This window comes from Metopolophium dirhodum, chromosome 6 (assembly GCF_019925205.1).
Source record: "Metopolophium dirhodum isolate CAU chromosome 6, ASM1992520v1, whole genome shotgun sequence".
NCBI classification, from domain to species: Eukaryota; Metazoa; Arthropoda; class Insecta; order Hemiptera; family Aphididae; genus Metopolophium; species Metopolophium dirhodum.
In genome coordinates, this window is record NC_083565.1 from 33,645,138 (window position 1) to 33,663,654 (window position 18,517).

General features: G+C 28.9%; 1 protein-coding gene across 6 annotated transcripts; it reads right to left on the reverse strand.

The window, feature by feature from the left end:
* Positions 1–719: 719 nt before the first annotated feature.
* LOC132947901 (uncharacterized) lies at positions 720–18,457 on the reverse strand. Of its 6 annotated transcripts, none has more exons than XM_061018162.1 (3): positions 18,439–18,457; positions 2,246–2,303; positions 720–2,145 (listed from the first exon to the last, which is right to left on the reverse strand). In XM_061018162.1, the coding sequence occupies exon 3, from the start codon at positions 2,096–2,098 to the stop codon at positions 1,166–1,168; it is 933 nt and encodes a 310-aa protein (XP_060874145.1). In that variant the 5' UTR covers positions 2,099–2,145; positions 2,246–2,303; positions 18,439–18,457; the 3' UTR covers positions 720–1,165. The 6 variants fall into 6 exon arrangements, with proteins under 6 accessions (XP_060874145.1, XP_060874143.1, XP_060874140.1 ...); XM_061018160.1 differs by having other exon boundaries at positions 2,226–2,303; XM_061018157.1 differs by lacking the exon at positions 18,439–18,457 and adding an exon at positions 9,984–10,258.
* Positions 18,458–18,517: the final 60 nt, after the last annotated feature.

An 18,517-nucleotide genomic window follows, 5' to 3' on the forward strand; every position in this document is an offset into this window, starting at 1 on the left:
ACAAAATTGTTTTAAAAACACAAAAATGAGGCATATTTATTGTTTAAAAAAGCAAAGAAAAAGCACGACCAAAAATTAACATGAATTAGTTATAAAACTGAATAAAAATTGAAAAATTAATTTAAATTAAAAAAAAAGAATTCACTACCATGTATCTGACAAAATTTCCGTGTCTTTTAACAGCTTGCACATATTTTTCTCTCCGTACATGCTGTTGTAGGTACATTACATTTTTTTTCATATGACACTTTTATTTCACAAAATTTGCAATATAAAATCGATCTATCTGTTTGAAAAAATTCTTCATCAACTTCTAACACTAATTTTTTTAAAAATGAATTTGTTTTAACTTTAGGTATTTTTATAAATTACAACACTATAAAACTCAAATTTTGAACTGGTCGATAACGATGTTATCTATGTACTGAGCGTAGGTTCTACAGGCTATATGCAATAGCCGATAAGCTATCGACCTGTCTGTAGATATCGATAATCTACAATAAAATCTATATTTATATTATACATAGATATAAAACCAAGCTGATAACAAAAACTATAATAATCCAATACAACCATTTAGACCGTATTCCGGGTTTTCACATTTCTTATTAATTAAACAAACATTTTTTAAAGTGAAAACTCTCACTTCGAATTTCACAGTTAGAATAACTGAAAAAAGCAATAAAAAAGCATTTACACAAAAAAAAGCCAAAAAAAGCTAAAATAAAATCGTTTATTTGGAATCAGAATGACGTGAAACAAATTTATGTATAAAAAGTAGATTTCTATTTTATATATATAAAAAGAAGCATTTGCTTTAAAATCCGAGCCCCACTAATAATTATCAACATTTTCGATAACGTGCTATTAAGTTATTCTATATTGCTACGAACTTACGGAGAGAGCCATAATAAAAATTTATCCGATAATTTATCAAGATAAAAAAAAAATTTTTTTCATCTTTAACTAGATAAATAAATAATTTAGTTATCTTTATCTTTATCTAGATAACATAATTATAATTTATCTTTATCTTTATCTAGATAAAATTATATTTATCTCGGCTCAACACTTTTTAAGAGACGGCAGAATCCATCGATTAGGTACCTCGGGGTGGCTTAAACGGCCCAGAGGCATTAATTTTAATTAACCTTCGTCAGACGAGTCAGTTGTTAGGGCATCCGTTTTCGAGTGCATACTCAAGGCAGTCCAATCGCCCATTTATCGCAGCATTAAAACACGTGAGTCGGTCCCATGGGCATCCATTTTCATGTGCATACCTGAGACAGTTCAAATGCCCGTGTCTCGCAGCATCAGAACACGTGAGCGTGTCCCACGGGCAGCCATTTTCGTGTGCATACTTAAGAATGTCCAGGTATCCTTTTCTCGCGGCATTAGAACACGTGAGTTTGTCCAACGCGAATCCATTTTCATGTACATACTTCAAGCAGCTCAGCTGTCCATATTCCACCGCTAGAGAACCCACAAATAAGCCCAACGGGCATCCATTTTCGTGTAAATACTTCAGACAATTCAGGTTTCCTCCTGACGCAGCCATGCAGCACGTAAATATATTCCACCGACTACCGTTTTCGTGTGCGTAAATCAGGCAGTCCAAGTTGCCGGATACCGCGGCCTGGTCGCACGCTGATTGAGCCCACCTAGACGAATCGTAAGAGGAAACGCCAAGCTTGTGACCATACGACCTACTATACATGCGCCTGTGAAACTCTGCCGGTTCGCACTCAGATTGATCCCATTGGGACGAATCGTACCACGGAACGCCAATCTCGCGAGAAATCTTTAGACAGTCGATGTGTCCGTGAAACGCGGCCTTCTCGCATATGTTTTTGATTAACTTGTTATGGACGACTGGCAGCACCTTGTGGTACATGGACCGTCTATCGCCGAGCGAGTCGAAACAACCACTCTCCGTGTTCAGTTTTATGATTTGGAAAACCGACTGGCAACAAATCCTAAAGTTAATGTCCGGAGCGTCCAGCTCATCGTACTTGTTCCTCTGAATTTTGTTACACGCGTGGTAAGCAGACTTCAATAGACTTGGTATGACGTGTGTTCTCTCATCATTAGCAGTCATTGTGGCTCTTTTTCGAAAAATTCGTGTCCGTAAGAGGGCAGCATGTACTGTAAATAATAAAACGAAACATGAAATAATAATAAACATTACGATTGTTAATTATAGCACATCAGTATAGACGACATACACCTGTACAATGTTCCGTACCATGAAGTTTACCAGAGAGATGATAACAGAAGTCGTTCGCAGTGTCTGAAGTTGGAACCTACAAAAACATAATGCAAATTAGTACAGAATGTAATCTTTTTTGCAGACAACAGATCTCAATGAAGGTCTGGTTCACAGCTACGCCACCGGTAATATCCACTATTCAAATGCCAATTAGAATTGTATAAAACGCAAACGACACGACAGACGACGTAACTGTGAACTTATGAGTTATGAACCTAGCCTAAAGAAAATCAAATACAGCATTCATATCGGATTAATGGTTATGAGATGACTCTAAGTTTTTATTAATTATTAGTTTTGTCTTTTGTGTGCGAAATTTGTATGTCTTCAAGAGCACCAAAAGCTCGAGATGTTGGACTCCCCCTACCCTTTTCACGGTGGCCGCAAACTGGCAACTAGTTCTCGTCACTACTTTCCACACCGCCAGTCGTATGTTCACTTCTGCGTACCATACGTTCACGTCTTCACAAGTTGGATATATGGATCAAATAATTTTCATAAAACTTAACTCGAATGACGTGTGTGAATTTAGCCCCACCATGTTATGATAATTACACCGAAGTTATGCCAACATTTTGCAATTAATTTGCAACTTTAGGCAACCAATATAAAAAAAATTGCAACATTATATTTTTGCCTCAATCGCCAAACCAAAATTGGTGGGGCCAAATTCACGCAGCCCCACCACATCGTCCTATCGACCTCGAACCTTTTTCATAATTTAGCAACTAATTTGCAACTTTAGGAAACCTTCATGAAAAAATTTGCAACCTCATGGTTATGCTGGAATCAAATTTGTATTTATGTATTTAATAAAAAAATTTATTAAAAATCTTCAAATATAAATTTATTAAAAAAATGTAATGTGAATAAAAAAAATTCTTAATTGAAATAAAAAGCAGTTTAAAATAAAATATGTATATAATAAAAAATTTAACTAGAATAAAAAAATCATAGTTGAGTAAATAAAATATAAAAAGGAATAAATAACCTTTTAAAAAAATAAATACCTATTTAATAAAAATTCCATATTTCATAAAAAATATAACTAGTTTAAAAAAGACTAATTTAATAAAAAAAATAAAGAAATCTTAATTGAAATAAAAATTCAAGTTTAAAAAAAATTGTATGTAGTAAAAAAATCTTAGTTGAGTAAATAATATCTAAATAAAAAATAGGTCGTTAAAAAAATTTATAATTAATAAAAAAACAAGTAGTTTAAAAAATCCTAATTTAATAAAAAGTATAATTTGAATAAAAAAATGTATTGTAAATAAGACAAGTCTTAATAGAAATAAAAAGCCAAGTTTGAAAAAAATGGGGGTGTCAAATTTACGAACGTCAAACTTAGGAATTCGATTCCGGCATAACCACGAGGTTGCAAATTTATTCACGAAGGTTACCTAAATTACAAATTAGTTACTAAATAATGAAAAAGGTTTGAGGTCGATAGGACGATGTGGTGGGGCTATGCGTGAATTTGGCCCCACCAACTTAGAAATTTGATTGCGGCGTAACCACGAGGTTGCAAATTTTTTCACGAAGGTTGCCTAAAGAAGCAAATTAGTTGCAAAATGTTGGTATAACTTCGTTGTAATTATCATAACATGGCGGGGCCAAATTCACGCACGTACTCGAATGGCTGAAATGTACAATCAACAATTTTAGCCGAATGATATTTTATTTATTAATTTTACACGTTATATCAAAGGGCACTTACATGTAAGTATTTGTAATAAATATATAATTTAATATATAATTTTAAAAAAACAATATTTTTTTGAAAATCTTTGATATCTTGTACATTTTGGAAAATTTACTATACACAAAATGTGATTCCGGCATGGCTGGGTAAGTTAACTATTTTTTTTTAACTCTTTAAGTTAAGTTAATGTATAAAAATGTAAATTAAGTTTAAAGTTAAAAGTTACCTATTTTTTAACTTGTAAAAGTTATAAGTTCATTAAAAAATAAAAGTAATTTAACTTGATTAAATAAGTTACTTTTTTCTAATACAAGAATAATAATTATACCTACCTACCTTTTTTTAAAGCTAACAAATAACATAATATAAACGTCTTACAATTTTTAAACCAATGTTTGTAATACAATTAGTTATTGCATGTACTTATATTTGTATAATATTATACTTTAATCAATGATGAAATCCAATAAAATAATTAAACTATTTTTATGTATTTACTAACGTAAATGGCCCACAACTATACTTAATATTATAATAATCAAATTCATTATTATTTATTAGAATATAATTAATTGGTTACACAATATATAATATCGACGATACGTAACACAGTCGAGACTCGACAGACTATATTTTGTTTATGACTTTATGTCCACTACTCCACTATTAAAATCGATTATAACCCGCACTTATTGGGTGGTTTATTAAAAAATAAAAATGAACCAGCGTCTCCCGGGTATTTATTTAATTAGGTAAATAGTACCTAAATACGATGAACTACCATGCTACAACGCTACACGCTACGGTTTGAATTATTTACATTGACGGGCCAAGTTAACGCTGTAATTCTATGAATGAATACAAATATAATAATAAGTAGGGCTCGGATTTTAAAGCAAATGCTTCTTTTTATATATATAAAATAGAAATCTAATTTTTATACAAAAATTTGTTTCACGTAATTCTGATTCCAAATAAACGATTTTATTTTTTGCTTTTTTCAGTTATTCTAACTGTGGAATTCGAAGTGAGAGTTTTCACTTAAAAAAATGTTTGTTTAATTAATAAGAAATGTGAAAACCCGGAATACGGACTAAATGGTTGTATTGGATTATTATAGTTTTTGTTATTGGCTTGATTTTATATCTATGTATAATATAAATATAGATTTTATTGTAGATTATCCATATCTACGACAGGTGGATAGCTTATCAGCTATAGCACCTACATAGCATCGTTAACATCGTTATGGACCAATTCAAAATTTCATTTTTATAGTGTTGTAATTTATAAAAATATCTAAGGCTAAAACAAATTCATTTTTAAAAAAATTAGTGTTAGAAGTTGATGAAAAATTTTTTCAAACAGATGGATCGATTTTATATTGCAAATTTTGTGAAATAAAAGTGTCATATGAAAAAAAATATAATGTACCTACAATAGCATGTGCAAGCTGTTAAAATACACGAAAATCTTGTCAGATACATGGTAGTGAATTCTTTTTTTTTAATTTAAATTACTTTTTCAATTTTTATTCAGTTTTATAACTAATTAATGTTAATTTTTGGTCGTGCTTTTTCTTAATATGCTTTTTTAAATCAATTTTGTGTTTTTTTTGTTATTAAATAAGCTTTAAAATCCGAGCCTTAATAATAAGTAATAATATTAATAATGATTGGGTAGGTAATTACAACTAATGAGTCTACAAACATTATAAACGTATATGGGATACTAAGTAAATTGTTTTATTTTTATTTTATTAATAACGCATTTCTGTTTATAATATAGTAATATAATATTTTCCGTGAATATGCAATCTAATAAGTATTAACTATTATTAAGCATTATTATTTACTAGTTAATATATTTAATATTTCGGATTTTTTTTTTATAAAATTAATTTTAAATTTGTGGTTTAGGAAAAAAAATAATTTAACGTGACAGTAAAATTAATTAACTTGTAAGTTACTGAATAACATGGGAAAAAATGTAACTCGTTAAGTCAGAAGTTACTTCTAAAAAAAAAGTAACTCGTTGATTAACTTAGTTAAAAGTAACTTTACTTTTTAACTTAACTTTAACTTATTAACTCGTTAATGCCCAGACTTGGCGATTTGAATCAAGATTCCGCGATTAAAATAAATTAATAAACTAAGAACAAACGTAAATAGTCCAGGCCTTGAAATCGATTTTAGAAACCGGTATAAACTGTTTAAAAACTGAAACTGAAAACAAAATCAAAAACAAAAGCAGATAAAATTGGAAACTGTTATTATAATTTAAAACCGGAACCGAAAAAAATTGGAAACCAGAACACAAAATCAAACCCAAAACTTCCTATTACTGGTATTGAAAAATTGAAAATTAAATCTAAAACAGGTGGATAAGTGGATGTCACTCTGCTGTACAGTAGGTTACAAGTGGGTCACTGTAATGGATGGTGTTAAATTTGAATTCAATGATATAATATTATTGTATAAGAAAAACGATTCTGAGCGAAAACGGTCAGTCAGCCTATGATATTACCAAGTATATTTGATGATATTATTGTGACTAAAGTAATTTATATATAACCTATTTACGTGGAGCCTTGTTTTAAATTTTCAATCCTTAGCCATAAAAGTTAAACATTTTATACATTTTTAACTACAAAATAATTAATAAATTATAAATTTGATAAATGTTGTCAAAATTTGAACTTTAAATGCTTATCAAAAAAAATCGTGCATATTTATTTTTAATATTTTTCAACTACTATTAGAACGATATATCAGGAGCCTTATATTAAATTTTCACGCTTTTTTACCCAACATATAAAATTTTATTGATATTTATAGAGAAAAAAACTAAACAAATTGAAAACTGACAATGTCCGTAAACAGCTCAAAAAGAGTCAAAATATTTTCAAAATTTTATGGTGTATAGAAAATGCTAATACAAACATTCAATGAAAAAGTATCTACAGTCATTCGTTTTTTAATTACAATAAAATAAGAAAATTGTTACATGAGAAATTGAGTGAATATTAAATGTTGTAAAAATATAAATTTCAGACGCTCATAAAAATTTAATTTAAGTTTCTTGTAGGCATTTTTTTTTTTGATAAAGGGAAACAAACTTATGAGTAATCTTATGTTACATTTTAAAATCTTAGATTTAAAAATAAAAATTTTTATGAATTCTCAAATCAAAATAATTTGCTAATTTTCGTGATTTTCCGTATTTTGTCAAAATTTGAACTTTAAATGCTTATATATAAAAACTGTGACTAAGTACTTTTAATTTTTTTCATCTGCCTTTGAAACAATAACCTAGGAGCATTCTATTAAATTTTCAAGCTTTTTTAATCAACAGATAAAATTTTATTTATATTTATAGAAAAAAAAACTAAAAAATTTAAAACTGACAATGTCCGTAAGCATTTAAAAAAGAGTCAAAATATTTTCAAAGTTGTATGGTGTATAGAAAATGCTATTATAAACATTCAGTCAAAATTTCATGTCCCTACGGTCATCTGTTTTAGAGTTGCACCAAAAACCAAAATCGATTTTCTCGAAAACAGATTTTGCGTAAAACTTCCCGTTTTTTCTTAACTTTTCTTTTATTTTTCACGTCGCTTTTGAAAACTACTGGGAAATTTTTAATTTTGACCCCCTAAAGTACCAATTAGATTCACTTTCCTATCAGAAAAGTTACTGTTGAAGAAAATCCAAGCACTTTTACTGTCCTAAAAGGTGATGAAAGACACAAAAATAAAAACACATTGTAAAATCAAATCGCTCAGAATCTAAAATTAAAAACTGGTTTACAAAATTCATACCGTAACCGAATTTTTTTCAATCGGTTTCATGCCCTGCGTTTAAGTACACTATATTGCGTGTCAATGACGTTCTAAGAATAGCGCCACAGTACATATCATAATGTAGTATTAATTGAGTCATTCCAACTTAGAAGAAGCAAACGTGGAATCGACAAGCATGTGCCATTTTTCGTATCTACCTCACAAGTTAACAGTGCTTTTCTGATTTATTTTAGAGAGTGTCATTAGCCAGAGAGTAGAGCGTAGTAGGTGTTCAGTATTACCATGTGTCATACTACAGTAGGCTCTTACAATCCTAATATTATTATATTAGTCATCGGTCACATACTTAAAGATATTTAAATAGCTAAGAATTTGTTCGTGTATTGTATACCTAAACGTTCAGATTAGTTGTTCGTGGCTAAACGATCGGTGACTTGGAAAATAAACTCCGTTTTGAAACTATTTCGACATAGATAGTAACATAAGACAACGCTGATAAGACTTGTCTTTTCTTTGCGGTAAAATAATATTCTACTGCTCTGTGGCTTATTTTGGTACCACAATACAATATAATATGTTATAAGGGGCCCTTACATTTGTGTAATATTATTTATTATGAAGTTATATTGTTATCTTAGTCACCCATGTACACCTAGCATAGTGGATTTGGATTTATTTCGTACTACTTCTATAAAATATACCAATGCAATCAACACTGGCGACGCGTTTACGAGTCATGTCCCTTTTTATAGTACTCATGCCAAATACATTAAAACAGATAAGAAATATTCTAAGTATAATATATTTACCTAAATATGCACAAAAATATACATTTACGGAATGACATAGTATGAAATATTCCGGGTGATTCATTTAGCGTAGGATACTCATTACTCAAAAAGTATTAATGTTTTTGAAAATATTTTACTTACATGGTTTCAAGTCTTCACAAAACAAATTATATTTTTAAATATGAGTTATAAACATTTATCAGCAACATAAATAATTAATATATTTTAATTATGTTTGTAATAATTTTCATGAGATATAATGCTCTTTGAAACAACGAGTTAGTAGATATAGGCACTTAAATATATAACCTCGAATATTATGTCAATTTACGCAGCGATTACCTACAACGAAAGTAATAAAGGTTTAAAACTTACCAAGACAATAATAATATAATAATATGCAGTTCAAGTTAACAAAGTTACTGACAAAGAGTAAAGAATGAGACTACTGCTTTGGAATTACGACGAGACGCCGTGTGCACTGAAAAATGGAGTTCTCGACTACTTCGTTGGCCGACGACTGGGCAGAGGACGGTTTTTCCTACCACCGCGACGATGCGCGCGCGGCCTATAGGTACTTTTGAGTATATTATAATCTTTTTATTTTCATTTTTTTTTCTACTAAAATCGTATTATCTCTGTTTTTGGTTGATATTATTATGTAGGTATGAAAACATGTCCATATTATTACCTATAGGCTAACACCATTTGTGCGGGCCGGGAACGTACAATAATGATACGCGCGCCCGGACACCAACTTAGGGCCTTTACACCGCTAACACTTAAGTCCTAGAAATAAGGAGAACAAGCTGGTGTGCAATGGTGTAATAGCTCGAGCAGTAGTGGTCGGGATCGCCTAGCAATATTACTGTCGGCTATGTAGTGCGTGTTGTGTAATTATGCGTATTTGTGTATGAATATGTGTATGTGTGTATACAATTAAACAAATAGGCAATAAAAAAATGGTAACACGGTTCCTGATAGCTAAGTTGCTGTATAATACACAAATTTAAATAATGGCAGTACAAATTACATAATAAAACTCACCGTAACACAAATGTATAAAAAATATAATACCTATTGAATGGCCCCTCTGGTCCAACCGAAATAATAATAATACCATGATAATATAAAAAAGCTATTTGAACCGCTATAAAAATAATGTGACCCTTCTGGTCCAACAGTGTATAATAATAAAAAATAACAATGATAAATGACCGGCCCTTATGGCCAACCAAAATAATAATAATATATTGACGCAGCTATTTGAGCTGAAGCTCGTATAAAATAATATGCGGCCCTTCTGGCCAACAAATTAATAATAATATATAAATATATAATATCTATAGCCCTTTTGGCCTAACAGTTAAATGTGTATAATAAATAAATAATAATAAAAATAATGAAAAAACTCACAGTTTGTGGAGCGCAGACTAGCTAGCTGGTCCTGTGCTATGATATGGGTACAATACACGCAAATGACAAAAATAATAATGTAATGAGTATTGCCCTTATGGCTCACAACAATAAAATAATATAATATACGAACAGACGTATAGTAGACTCGTGTCTCGTCACCGTTACGACGAAAATCTATAATATCGACACTTTACTATTAGAGCAAAAACGGATTATTATAATTATTTTGCACACACCGGTGTTCGCTGAATGACGTACGATACGATACAAAATATCACGGCGGCCGTGTTAATAATGTTCGCGGAGCCAGCTCGGCGACGTGCGATAACGCGGTGATAGTCAAAATAATTATGTATAATAATATTATAGGTACTATTACATAATAACTCACTGGACACATTTGAATAATATATTATGCAAAAATAAAACAATAATATCAACGGTGATTGTGTGTGTGTGTGTGTGTGTGTGTGACCAGCTGTTCCCTCGTGGCCGATATCCTATATATATGCTTAATGCTTATATTTTGTTATGTTGCGGCGGCAACACCATTGTTATTACAAATTATTATAATTATTTTTTTTTAACATAAATATGTTTTTGGGCTGAATACGAGATTTTTGATTGATTAACAAGTTTAGTAGGTTTCCAGCAAGGGGATTTTTAAGATTCCAATTAGTGTTAGTGCCATGTTATAGTAGTATAGGGTATACTATAGGCAATTATTAATTCTGTGTTTAATATTTTAAATAGTATATGTCATGTTGTACACGTTACACCGTCCGACGGCCCGTATCTAAAATAAGTACCTATATTTACTTCGTTTGATAAAATCTTTAAGCAGTATTTAATAACGCTTACATGTATAGTAATTTCAGTCTGGATTATTCCAGCGAATACAGAAGATATAGAAGCAGCATACGGTAAGGATTAATTTATTGATTTACAATGATTATATTTGTGTTGTAGTTTTTATTTTGACTACAATTATTATCAGTAATGATTTATATAATATTTCAGAATTAATTAAAAATTTAAATCAATTATTTTTATTTTATGATAATCTATGTTTGTATAACAGCGTTTTTACCATTTCTTACTTTTTAATCTACCATAATATGATATATTAGTTAAAAACAATGTGTGGTCTAAGGTAACACCTATAGAGATTCTTTATGACTGTGGAGAAAATATAAAATAATCTGATATTTTATTTGTAAAAACTAATTCTCGTTCATCAGCTGTTTAGTGCTAGTAATATTTTATTACTTTACAAATGTCATAATTCATAACATTTAATGAACAATTAATTGATACCTATTATCAATATGGCCAATATGACAGAGGTGAAATGTGAAGGTAAACATTTAAAAAAATGTACGCGTGTTGTTGCCCCTTTTCTTGAACTTTGCTCCGGGTTCGAGCATGTAATAAATTTATACCACCAAATTAAATGTTGTATTCTGTAAATTTTAAACTTCTCCAGAGGAAGAGCAATCATAAATTTCCAATGACTCATATACTTATTATTAAGAAAATGCCTTGACATTACTACGAAATGGAATCATTTAAATGTTTTTTGTTCATTTAAATAAAAAACTTACTGAAATATTATAATATTGAACAACGTTTGATGCAAACAATTAAGTTAGTAAAAATAATGTATCTACCAGCTCTTTTTTAATGTATTTAATCAATACTCTTTATTTTTTAGAAAAACTAAGTACGTATTTTCAATGTTTATTTTATTAATTAATTTATAAAATAGAATACGCAATAATTCTGTATCAATTCAAATATAACTGTATTTTTAATTATCTATAGAAGACAGTTCATTAAAACCTATAATAAGTCATATACTAATCTACAGTAAATGTATTAAAAATTAAATTCTAAAAAATGTTCAAATGACTTCCGTTAATCTGTACTTTGTGATCGAAACTACTGATTACTTACAGTACATTTATGTAAATTATATTATATATTATTATGCACTCTTGTAATTATTAACCTTCTTATGTTTTGTTGAGCTAAGTTCATTTTCTGAGTCTTGATATTCTTCAAATCTCTTCCCATAGTATTGAGACCTTTCTGCTGAGACCTGACTATTGGTCTTTTTCCCGATGGCTTGTTTTTATATATTATTATATTCAATTTTACGATAGACTTGTTATGAGAACAAATAATACACATCAACACAACTACCTAAATTCAAATCTTAATTTATTATTGGAAAATAGTAATGATAATATATACTTAATAATATAGGCTTATCTGTCTCAGCACTGTATATTTTTTACCCAATGATTTAATCCACAATTTAACACATCCATGATCCATTACAGACTATAGTGAGTTCAACTAACTTGATCAAAGATAAGTTACACTCAACAGTCGACACCTTACTGTACAGTATCACTGAACTATATACAGAGTCTACCGGATTTGCCCATTGCGATATCTCCTGAGATAATAAATATACCATAAATCCGTTTTCTTTTATTAGATTAGACAAGGACTAAAAATATTTTATTTTGTTTTTTGGCAAAAAAGTTAAAAACTGTATTTTTTTTATATTACTTTTTATTTTCATTAATCTCTTTTAATCGTTTTTTTTTGTTGATAAAATAGGTAAAATGGACAAAAACCAGTTTTTAGTAATATTATTTTAATCAACTATGACTGTTCTCTTTTCCGCTCAGTTCTATTAGGTCAGTAATTTGATTATAAATGTATTTTCAACAAATCACCATTGAAAGTATCACTAAGTAACTTGCAGTTATCATAACTGGCATGTGATACGCATTTATTCAGTAAAAGGCTTGAAAATGTTATACAAAGCTCCTATTTTATTGTTACAATGGCAGTCGAAAAATATTAAAAATACATAGTCACAATTTTTTTATTAGCATTTAAAGTTCCAATTTTGTCAAAATACGTAAAATTTACAAAAATGTGCATATTATTTTGTAGTTAAAAGTTATAAAATGTTAATATTGTTATATTGCATGAAACTCGTACAAACTAATTATTGTGACTATGAATTTTTAATTTTTTTCATCTGCCTTTGAAACAATAACCTAGGAGCCTTCTAATAAATTTTCAAGCTTTTTTAACCAACAAATAAAATTGAATTGATATTTATAGAAAAAAAAAACTAAAAAAATGAAAACTGAAAATGTCCGTAAATACAGCTCAAAATAAGTCAAAATGTTTGAAAGTGTTATGGTATATACAAAATGCTAATATAAACATTCAGTCAACATTTCATGTACCTACGGTCATTTGTTTTAGAGTTGCACCAAAAACCAAAATCGATTTTCTCAAAAACAATTTTGCGTAAAAATTCCCGTTTTTCCTTAATTTTTCTTTTATTTTTCACGTCGCTTTTGAAAACTACAATTTGGAAATTTGACCCTCCCAAAGTACCAACTAGATTCACTTTCCTATCAGATAAATTACTGTTGAAGAAAATCCAAGCACTTTTACTGTCCTAAAAGGTGATGACAGACACAAAAAAAACACACATCATTATAAAATCAATACATTCATCGCTTCACTCAGAATCTAAAAAAAACTTATTTATTGTGTTTTGTTCTCCTTTAAGTCAAAGTCAGTAAATTTTAGTGCCTAGATGCAAGGGTGGGTAAATAAATGATTTTTTCTTAACTCAGTTAAGTTGTCTAATATGCACCAATAACAAAAAGTTAAAAGTTAATTTAACTACAGGTTAACTCAGTTAGGTTAAAAGTATTAATACACATTTTTTGTTAAATTTTTGTTGAGTGAAAAGTTAATTTGCTTATACAACGTTAGCGTACTTAATTTTTTTCGAACCCAAAACTAAATTATAAGCTATAGTGTTTATACTTAATACAGTATTTCCATATAAGTAAGATTCGAATACATTTTAGATTCTGAGCTTGAAAAATTAATACAAGGCTCCTGATACATCGTTCTAATAGCAGTTGAAAAATATTAATAATATATAGGCACAATTTTTTTTTATAAGCATTTAAAGTTTAAGTTTTGACAAAATGTATCAAATTTAAAATGTAATAATTATTTTGTTGTTAAAAATTTATAAAATGCTCAACATTTAAAGCTAAGGATTAAATTTCAAAACAAGGTTCTGTGTAAATAGGTAAATATATAAATTACTTTATTCACAATAATATCATCAAATATACTTGGTAATATCATATGCTGACTGACCGTTTTCGCTCAGAATCGTTTTTCTTATACAATGATATTATATCATTAAATTCAAATTTAACGCCATCCATTACAGTGACCTACTTGTAACCTACTGTACAGCAGGGTGACATCCACTTGCCCACCTTTTTTTATTTTTACTTTTATTTTTGTGTCGGTCATCACCTTTTAGGACAGTAAAAATGTTTAGATTTTCTTCAACAGTATCTTTTCTGATAGGAAAGTGAATTTAGTTGGTACTTTGGGGGGTCAAAAGTAAAAACTTCCCAGTAGTTTTCAAAAGTGACGTGAAAAACAAAAGAAAATAAATAAATAAATTAATAAAGTTATTTATAAATATTGCTTGGATTAATAATAATTATCGACGATTATATTATTATTAACCTAGTATTATTATTCGTAGTTTATTTCATTCATTTGAAATTCTTCGTCGGGTTTAGACTGTTTAGTTGTTGTCTTCAATCTACAATTCAACATTTTTGACTGATTGCCATACAGCCCAAACAGGCAAGTTTCTGATTTTTTTTTTTTTTTAATTTTTAAAATAATACATTTCTGTATTCTTTAGTAATACAAATTATTAAAATAATAATTTGAATGAATTGAAAATAGTTTATAATGTTAAAATAATTGTATTATTTAGATTTGTGTGTTGAACCTAATTACTAATTAGTGTTATATACTTATATATTATAATAAAATAATTATATTAAGAGGACGCTACACTGGTCATTTTCAGCGGTAAAAACACGTCTACGAAAAACAAACGAAATGGCATCAAAAAGTGGTTTTATAGTAAAAATACTCATAATGAAATTTACAGAGAACAATATTTAGGAGGGAACCTCATCGGCGTTTTTCGAAATATCAATTAATAAAAAAGTCACAGTTATTTAAAAAATGTAAAAAAAAAAGGTTTTTGTCCCTTTAATATCGAGCTGTATATTTAGATTAATACAAAACCCCAATGAGGTTCCCTCCGAAATATTATTCTCTATACAATTTATTATAGGTATATTTACTCTAAAACGACTTTTTAATGGCTTTTCGTTTGTTTTTCTACAGCATGTTTACGTCGTTGGATTTGATTTTTCATTGCCATCATGTGCTGCCAGTTGCCACCTACTCGCCGTTATGACGGCGGCCGCTAATTCCCCCACCACGCTAAAAAGTTAATTTAACAATAACTGTCTCGTGCGTTCGGTCGTGGGTCGGTTATCGGCGACGACTGACGCTTCTGAGAAATGAGAATAGATTATGTGCCGATTATGAACCAAACCAAAGTTGTTCCTAATATGGATTACTGACATTATAGAAATGACAATAATGAATAAATAAAATTATTATAATTTTGCGATCGGCGGCAATCATAGACGGCATTCCATCACTGACCTACTGGATAGTGGATAACTCTTTCATTTATATTCATTGTTCAATCATTTTTCTAATATAATTACTACGGGCATTCTAATATTTTCAGATGGTAGGTACATCAAACTTCAAAATATGCATCATCCAGCAATAATAAATTCAAGTACCTAATCATATAAAATAAATATTCAAATTAATTGAAACAATTACCTATTATTATTTATTATAATATAAGTATGACTATTATGACTATCTCCCACAAAAAAAATGCGTTATAAATATACACACCGTACTTATTAATTAGTGATTACGAATTCCAGACAGCGGAAGTAAGAATATGAGACTACCTATTGTTAAACCTATACTACCTATAATTAAAAATAAATATTGAAGTATAATTATTACTATAACTACCTATTGTAATACCTACTCAAATATTATCATAAAGTAAACTCTGAAAAGGTGGATAAGTGGATGTCGCTCTGCTGTACAGTAGGTTACAAGTGGGTCGCTGTAATGGGTGGTGTTAAATTTGAATTCAATGATATAATATCATTGTATAAGAAAAACGATTCTGAGCGAAAACGGTCAGTCAGCCTATGATATTACCAAGTATATTTGATGATATTATTGTGAATAAAGTAATTTATATATAACCTATTTACGTGGAGCCTTGTTTTAAATTTTCAATCCTTAGCCATAAAAGTTAAACATTTTATACATTTTTAACTACAAAATAATTCATAAATTATAAATTTGATAAATGTTGTCAAAATTTGAACTTTAAATTATTATAAAAAAAAATTGTACATATGTATTTTTAATATTTTTCAACTGCTATTAGATCGATATATTTACCCTACAAAAATGAATTAATATAATTTATAGTTTCACAAAAACGATCAAAAAAACCGATGTAAGTGCCCTAAATTACATATTATTTATTTTCGATTCTGAGCGAAGCGATGAATGTATTGATTTTACAATGATGTGTGTTTTTTTTATTTTTTCATTTTTTATTTTTTAATTTTAATTTTTTTTTTGTGTCTGTCATCACCTTTAAGGACGGTAAAGTGCTTGGATTTTCTTCAACAGTAACTTTTCTGATAGGAAAGTGAATCTAGTTGGTACTTTGGGGGGTCAAAAGTAAAAATTTTCCAGTTGTTTTCAAAAGCGACGTGAAAAACAAAAGAAAAATTAAGGAAAAACGGGAATTTTTACGCAAAATCTGTTTTTGAGAAAATCGATTTTGGTTTTTGGTGTAACTCTAAAACAAATGACTGTAGGGACATGACATTTTGACTGAATGTTTATAATTGCATTTCCTATACACCATAACATTTTCCAAATATTTTGACTCTTTTTGAGCTGTTGACGGACATTGACAGTTTTCAATTTTTTTAGTTTTTTTTTCCATAAATATCAATACAATTTTATCTGTTGAGTAAAAAAGCTTGAAAATTTAATAGAATGCTCCTAGGTTATTGTTTCAAAGGCAGATAAAAAAAATTAAAAATCTTTAGTCACAGTTTTTATTTATAAGCATTTAAAGTTCAAATTTTGACAAAATACGGAAAAATCACGAAAATTAGCAAATTATTTTGCGTTGAGAATTCATAAAAATTTTGAAAATGTAATATAGAATTAATCATAAGTTTGTCTACCTTTATCAAAAAAATATGTCTACAAGAAACTTAAATTAAATTTTTATGAGCGTCTGAAATTTATATTTTTACAACATTTGATATTCACTTGATTTCTCATGTAACAATTTTCTTATTTTATTGTAATTAAAAAACGAATGACTGTAGATACTTGAAAATTTCACTGAATGTTTATATTAGCATTTTCTATACACCATAAAATGTTGAAAATATTTTGACTCTTTTTGAGCTGTTTACGGACATTGTCAGTTTTCAGTTTTTTTAGTTTTTTTTTTCTATAAATATCAATACAATTTTATCTGTTGAGTAAAAAAAGCTTGCAAATTTAATAGAAGGCTCCTGATATATCATTCAAGTAGCAGTTGAATAATATTAAAAATACATATGCACAATTTTTTTTTATAAGCATTTAAAGTTCAAATTTTGACAACATTTATCAAATTTATAATTTATTAATTATTTTGTAGTTAAAAATGTATAAAATGTTTAACTTTTATGGCTAAGGATTGAAAATTTAAAACAAGGCTCCACGTAAATAGGTTATATATAAATTACTTTAGTCAAAATAATATCATCAAATATACTTGGTAATATCATAGGCTGACTGACCGTTTTCGCTCAGAATCGTTTTTCTTATACAATGATATTATATCATTGAATTCAAATTTAACACCATCCATTACAGTGACCCACTTGTTACCTACAATACAGCAGAGCGACATCCACTTATCCACCTTTTTATAATACTAAAATTGTTCGGATCACAAATATATTATAGTGTTACTATTTATCACAGCGTATAAACTACTGAACTAATTATACGGAACGCGAATACTTAATATAAATCATAATAATATAATATGGTATGAATCATGAATCTTGATAGGTAGTCGCCATAATATTATGCATTCTGAGACATGGGAAAACATGATGAAATATTACGTTATTTATGACAGTTGTTATAATCATATTATTATTGTTATTGTTAAAAATGGAGTATTAAAGCGTACGGCTCTCGGAGCAACATTTTATATGACATTATTTGAAAATTATACGTGTCCCATGTATTTAGATTTGTGAATATAAACCGTATAAGTAATGTCTAAGCCAGTGGTTCTCAACCGCCGGTCCGTAATAAAAAAAATGTACCGGTCCGTATTATATAGGAAAAAAATTATACTTCCAGTGAAGTGGAAACATACTTTAAAGCCATCTAGGTGATCCGTGACACCAAAAGGTTGAGAACCACTGGTCTAAGTGACCTGCTGTTGAAATGGTAGG